Source organism: Monopterus albus, unplaced genomic scaffold, assembly GCF_001952655.1.
Source record: "Monopterus albus unplaced genomic scaffold, M_albus_1.0 scaffold28.1, whole genome shotgun sequence".
Classification (NCBI taxonomy): domain Eukaryota; kingdom Metazoa; phylum Chordata; class Actinopteri; order Synbranchiformes; family Synbranchidae; genus Monopterus; species Monopterus albus.
In genome coordinates, this window is record NW_018127908.1 from 732,087 (window position 1) to 738,020 (window position 5,934).

At 40.8% G+C, this 5,934-nt stretch overlaps 1 protein-coding gene across 1 annotated transcript in view; it reads right to left on the reverse strand.

Annotated features, from left to right (window-relative positions):
* Positions 1-44: 44 nt before the first annotated feature.
* The window catches only part of LOC109957680 (cullin-3-like), a 7,783-nt gene continuing 1,893 nt past the window's right edge, over positions 45-5,934 (reverse strand). The window contains exons 2-15 of the mRNA XM_020595773.1: positions 5,379-5,492; positions 4,244-4,404; positions 3,808-3,922; positions 3,490-3,718; positions 3,179-3,324; positions 2,865-3,041; positions 2,476-2,646; positions 2,211-2,318; positions 1,476-1,600; positions 1,272-1,368; positions 999-1,133; positions 672-858; positions 300-445; positions 45-189 (exon numbers count right to left, since the gene is read on the reverse strand). Coding sequence (XP_020451429.1) covers positions 58-189; positions 300-445; positions 672-858; positions 999-1,133; positions 1,272-1,368; positions 1,476-1,600; positions 2,211-2,318; positions 2,476-2,646; positions 2,865-3,041; positions 3,179-3,324; positions 3,490-3,718; positions 3,808-3,922; positions 4,244-4,404; positions 5,379-5,492 — 2,043 coding nt within the window. The 3' untranslated portion in view covers positions 45-57. The remainder of the gene's footprint in view (positions 190-299; positions 446-671; positions 859-998; positions 1,134-1,271; positions 1,369-1,475; positions 1,601-2,210; positions 2,319-2,475; positions 2,647-2,864; positions 3,042-3,178; positions 3,325-3,489; positions 3,719-3,807; positions 3,923-4,243; positions 4,405-5,378; positions 5,493-5,934) is intronic.

Below are 5,934 nucleotides of genomic sequence, written 5' to 3' on the forward strand. Positions count from 1 at the left end.
CCCCCCCCCCCCCCCCACCTGTCCAGTCTCTTCCTCCTCTCATCCACAGTTTGTCTTCTACGCAACATAGGTGTACACTTTACGATCCTCTGGTGTCCTCGCCAAGTATTCTCTCTCTATTAGTCCTTCTATACGCTTCTTGATAACCACAGGGCTGGGAAGAAAACGTGCCCGGAGCTGCTGAGTCACCTGAACAGACAATGTCATAAAATGTAAGAACACTGCACCATTACATGCTGCTCTTTAAATTACATTTCTCTGCACATCAAGGAGTCATAATAAATTTTTAGCATACATACCTCTGCCACCAGGACATTGTGCTGCATCCTCTTCCTTGACTTCATGATTCGGACAATGGCCGCCTCAATCTCATGCTTCCTGTCATCATCCACTTTTTGCCGTGTCTCTTTCCTTTCAGGGTCTGATTCCCCCTGTTTAGCAGCAACTGGGAAAGTGGGACACGGGGACAAAACCTTTCAAGGTGGTTTTATATTAGCAGAAATGCAGAGTCACATTGCACTTCCAAGTTAGCTTCTTTAGTGTAGCCTCCATGTATTTGATCATTTAAACAAAAATAGATTGTTACAGGCAGTAGTGAAAAGAAGCTGGCTCACAGGTGAGACTTCAGCTCTGTACTGCGATACTATGTGTTACACACAAACTTTACCCACCTGTCTGTATTTTGACTCTGTGCAGTTTGGAAGTAAACTGATCATTGACTGTAAACACATGGCCATTCTCAATCTCCTTGGACTTTGGCTCCTTGGTGAGAACTCTCTGTGTCGGCTTACCACAAGCCAAAGACTGCAATGCACGTACTAACTCACGCTCTGGAATATCTGTCTCCTGCTGGATCTCCTAGAGACAGTGATAAAAGTAGGGACAGGGTGGTACAAAGAGAGTGACACAGATTGTTTTCACTTAGAACAAGCCATGCCATACAGTATGCAAAAATAACCTCTACAGAGACCGAGATAAAGGAGTCTCACTGTCCTCACCTCAAAAGTGCACTTTTCTCTGTTGTTGAAGAGCATGAGGATGGTCATCTGGAAGGTGGAGACCTGCAGTATGTGCTTCCGGGTGTTAGAGCCCGTCACCTGGGCACCACCCACACCCACTTCTGAACCATCCTCCTGCAGATGATTTAGAAAAGAAGCTAAACTTTAGACTCCAAACATCACTAAATAATGATAGTGCTTTGGAGAAAAAAAAAGTTTCTTTACAACTTTAAATGCTAAAATGGCACTTTTTAAATGGCATTTTGTATCTACCTTTTTAACAGCTCCGTAGAAAGTAGCATTTAGGTCAGCCCCGCCCATGTGGTGCTGCAGTGTGAGCTGTCTACCACTGTGCTTAGCGAGGTAAAACCTGTAAAGTAAAAGCCAGGACTAAGTTCTTTAGAGATGACACAAAACAACACTGAACCTCTCTACTGTATGTGTAGGAATACATTTGAGTAAATTTAAGAGCACTACCTTCTAAAGACTTCAAAGGCATGTCTAGGAGCAGGGGGGATGGTGCATTTGGGTGTTGCTGACTGTGTAGGCCAATAGCCAGTAGTGAGGACTCTTACTGTGAGGTCCACACCACTAAGAGATGCCTGAAAGAGAGTCTGAAGGTGAATCCCAGTTCCCTTATTTTATCGTTCCTTGCTCTACCTGGAAGTTGTTCTGGCCCTTCATGATAAAGCCCATATTTCTGCTCTGAAGAGAGAAAGGACCAAGGAGGAGGGAGGTTGCCTGGAGCAGCTATAACTGAGGAAACATGAGTATCCTCTGTGGAAGACTATTATGGATTGATATGCCCATTTGTCAGAAATCACTTTGTGTTGGAGCGTTACGTGAAGGATCTAGGAAAGAGAGTCTCATGGAACTTAAAACACATTTCCTTGGTGCCTCTCTCCTGGCCGTTTCTCCTTGCGTCTTACATGGGCTGGACTTAGATGCACGGAAAAGATGCATGTGAGGCAAATGCGGATGCAATTAGGTGAACTGGGATTCACCTTTACATAGAATTTTAAAATTTTTAAATCACAATACATTTTGACTTATATTGTTACACAACAGCTATGGTTTACCTTCTGTAACACTGATGTACTAGTGATTAACAGCTTCAAAATCAGAAATTGTACTTTAAAATGAACTACCAGTTTTTTTTTTACATGTGCCTATTGCGTTTTATTCATCTAAATAGTTGTCTGACTGTCGTACAGATGTGGTTTGTATGTGTTGCCTGAACTCATCCATGGTAGTGTTGGAGATACTCATGTCTCTGAACATCCCTTCTAGTTTTGAGGTGAACTGACAGCCACATTCTGTCTGCAAGAGAGATAGACAGAGAGCAATGAGTTGAAACTGCTGACATGGATTTAGACAGTGTGAAGCAGGGCAATATGATCAGAGAGGGAGCTCTAATAAGGAACAGTACAAGGGATGGGCAAGTACATCTGTATCCAAAACATTCTCATTCTCTTACCTTGAGCTTAGAGATCATGTTCTTCTCAGAGTCGTCTGAAACACTCTTGTTGCTGAGCAGTCTGCGACCCAGATGCTGCTTGTAGTATCTTTCAAACACATCCTTCTCCTGCATAAACCTGAACAACACCATGGCCTTGTCAAGGATTGACTCCACCTCCTGTTCTGTCAACTGGTCAAACAAGACAGGAAGAAAAGAAATGAGGCAATATAAGACATGAAAACCACTTAACTTCTTGCAGAGCATAACAACGTACAAATATAGCCAGTGCTGAGCCAACGCAACGAAATTTTGTTTTATGTACACTTGTATATCTGAATTACAATAAAGTCTGTCAAAGTCTAATATACACTAAGCAGGTTGAAAGAAAATGTGAAGAATCCACATACCCCTTTGACTCCCTTTTTAAGTTTATCATCAATGAAGAGTGATAGATACTCAGGTGAGCGAGAGTTCAGGTTGAGGAAATACTCAAAGTCTCCAGCTATGGTTTGTTTGAAGAGTCTGTCATTGTTGAAAGACTCTAGCAGGAAACGATCAAACCGTGTCTTCAGGTCCAGCAGGCCCTAATAAGTAGGTAATTATAAACAGTTGCTATAATCATTAAAAATACATTTCCCTCTCTCATGTACAATTAAAGCAGGCTTCTTCAAGTGTGTAGATGTAAAGTTGTGTTTTTGGGCTCAGTGTTCAAGACGTCTACCTGGATATAGTCAACAGGATTCTTGCCCTCTCCCTCTTCTGACACCAGAGCTTTGCCTTGCTCCCTCAAGTAAGAGCTCATACACTCACACATTGTTTTAAGGCCATTTGGCACACGACTGAACAGCTTGTACATACACGCCAGGTCTGAGAGGGAGACATAATGAAAAAAAGGAATCAGAAACAAAAACAAAATGCAGGAAAAAGGCTGAAGAGAGAGAACAAAATCATTGATACAATTCTTTGTTTTTATTTCTAAATTAGGATTAGTATTAGATACTGAGAAAAATATAAACAAGGCAATAGTTTTACCTTCTGTCTTGCCATTCTTGAGCATATGGACCAGGCCGGAGTTCTCCATTTCTACAATGGTCTTCATGTGTTTAGAAATGAGCTCCCTTTCTACCACCTTAACAATGGGCTCCTCCGTAGTTTTGTCCAGGCAGTGCACAACTCGCTCAATTTCTTCATTGATTCTGGCCTCTACCTTCTTTATATAGACACTAGCACTGTTTTCTGCTAGGAACTTTTGGCTCTCCATCTGAAACAGCAGATATTGTGAGTTGTTTTATTATTAACCTATTCAGAGGTTTCAAAAACACAGACACTAAGAATCCCCCATAGCCTCACCTGGAAAAATTCAGCTGACATATCTAAAAAAGGGCCCTCAAAGTCCTCCTCATATACAGACCGGCCGTCCAGGCCAAGAATCATTAGCATTTGGCAAGCATTTCTGATGCCCCCCCTGCAATGAATAATTACAAAAATGTAAGGCTTCCACATTAACAATTTTTAAATTGCCTTTAAAGGGCATGTTTCATTAACATAAAATAATGTACTACAATAATTAGATTTATTAAAAATTGGTAGAAGAGTAGTTACATGCCTGTAGCTGAAGTGAAACATAAAGAATCAACACATATCTAACAAACCTGCTGCATGTCAAACAGTTTTCCAATTCAACCAGATTCTGTGGCATCCTGAAGGAAACTCTATATATACACACACACTATATATATATATATTTTTTCCTTTACATCAAGCAGTTATGTGCACACTGGCCTACCTGTCTACAAATTCTCCCTTCCTCTCATGTGCAATCATGTCCAATAACGTCTGTCGTAGGTGATCTTTAATGCAGCCATAACGCACCACCTGGTCCCTGAATATGATGAGGCCAAGGTTGTATACATTCTCCACATTGTTCTGTTGAACATATACCCGGTCCTGGTTTCAAGCATAAGAGAATGAGATGAAAACCACAATATATGCATGAAAAGAATTAATATTACCTAAATCTAACTAAATGATCCCACCAAATGATCCTGTAGTGTGAGGAGTTTACAGACACAATCTTAACGCTACAGAATGTCTCAGAGTCTCCCTGATTTTAAATCATAAATATCACACATGAAAGTAACAGCAATGGAAAGTTGAGCAGAAACCTGCATTAGCCATTGAGAGCTAGCTGACAGGGAAGCATCACCAGTCGTAGCATTAGCTTGCAGCAGTCTTGTTTAAGGCTAACAATAAAACTTTATTTCCAACTTATCTCCAGCTCATGCTGCAAAATGTACATGCTGTTGCATCTTCTCCGCCATGACTTCACCCTCACTGTATCAAAGTACGTATTTCAAGTAGTCTTTATTTTGATCAATGTAAACAAACAACTACATTCGCTGTGACTCAATATGATGCACGGTACTTTTTTATAGTCTTGATACATCAACAAAGCTTTTTCATTGTACAATTCCACTGACAGGTTGCAAAGCTGTTATAAGGGCATTAGAATGTCACAATAAATAGCCGTAGGTGTCTCAATCTGCAGTAAAAACAGGCAACTGCCCAGGGTAAAGCTGGAACAGGAAAAAGGAGAGTGTAGAACAAAAGAAAGGAGGAGGAAGAAAAGGAGAGATGTGCAGTCTCTGTACTGGCTGTGCCATTGTATAGCCTAGACTTGTGCCTATCTCAGCTGCTCACTTTCTCACACCCAACCCTACAAACACTTCAGAATTGCTCCTGGGTTAAAGTAAATCAACTAGTCCTGCCAGGTTTCTAGCAAAACAAATAAATACAGCAACAGAGGCTCATTGTTAGACCCACAAAAAAACACCTTACAATCAAAGTCCAGAACAGGATGTAGGTAAAGGCTGGACACGGTTGGACACAAAAGACACAAAGACACACACTAGTCCACCTACCATGTACATGAGGATGTCTCTGATCATAACCATGGCAGTTTGATGGTCATTCCAGGCTTGATTCAGGGTTTGCAGAAAGTTATTATTTAGAGAGTTAAGGACATCTTCCCGTACCTGAAAACAGAAACAGATTAGCTCTGGTTCAAAGGATAAATGTGGGAATGAGGACAGAGTTTTACAGCAGCTTTGCATCAGATCTTTTACATGTCAGGAAATGACAAATTCATTATTCAAAGTTCATCTGTATACTTAATGTTTGACAGAGATAATTCTTTCAGCCACATTGCTTTTAACAGTTGTTACATTTATGTGTTTACCTACATTAGGCAATTTTACATTTTCAATCCATACAGGATAGCAGCCCAATTACTGTAAACATAAAACAGAAGTGACACAGTTGTAATAGCCATCTTATTTTTTCTTTGCTCTCAAGTGAAACAACTGCTACTTGGTGTTCTGAGCTGCATCAGATAAGAATATGTTTGTTTACTTTGTTGATGAGATGCTCAGTGACGACCTCTCTTAGGCCTGTGTAGAGCTTCTCCCCGTGTTTGTG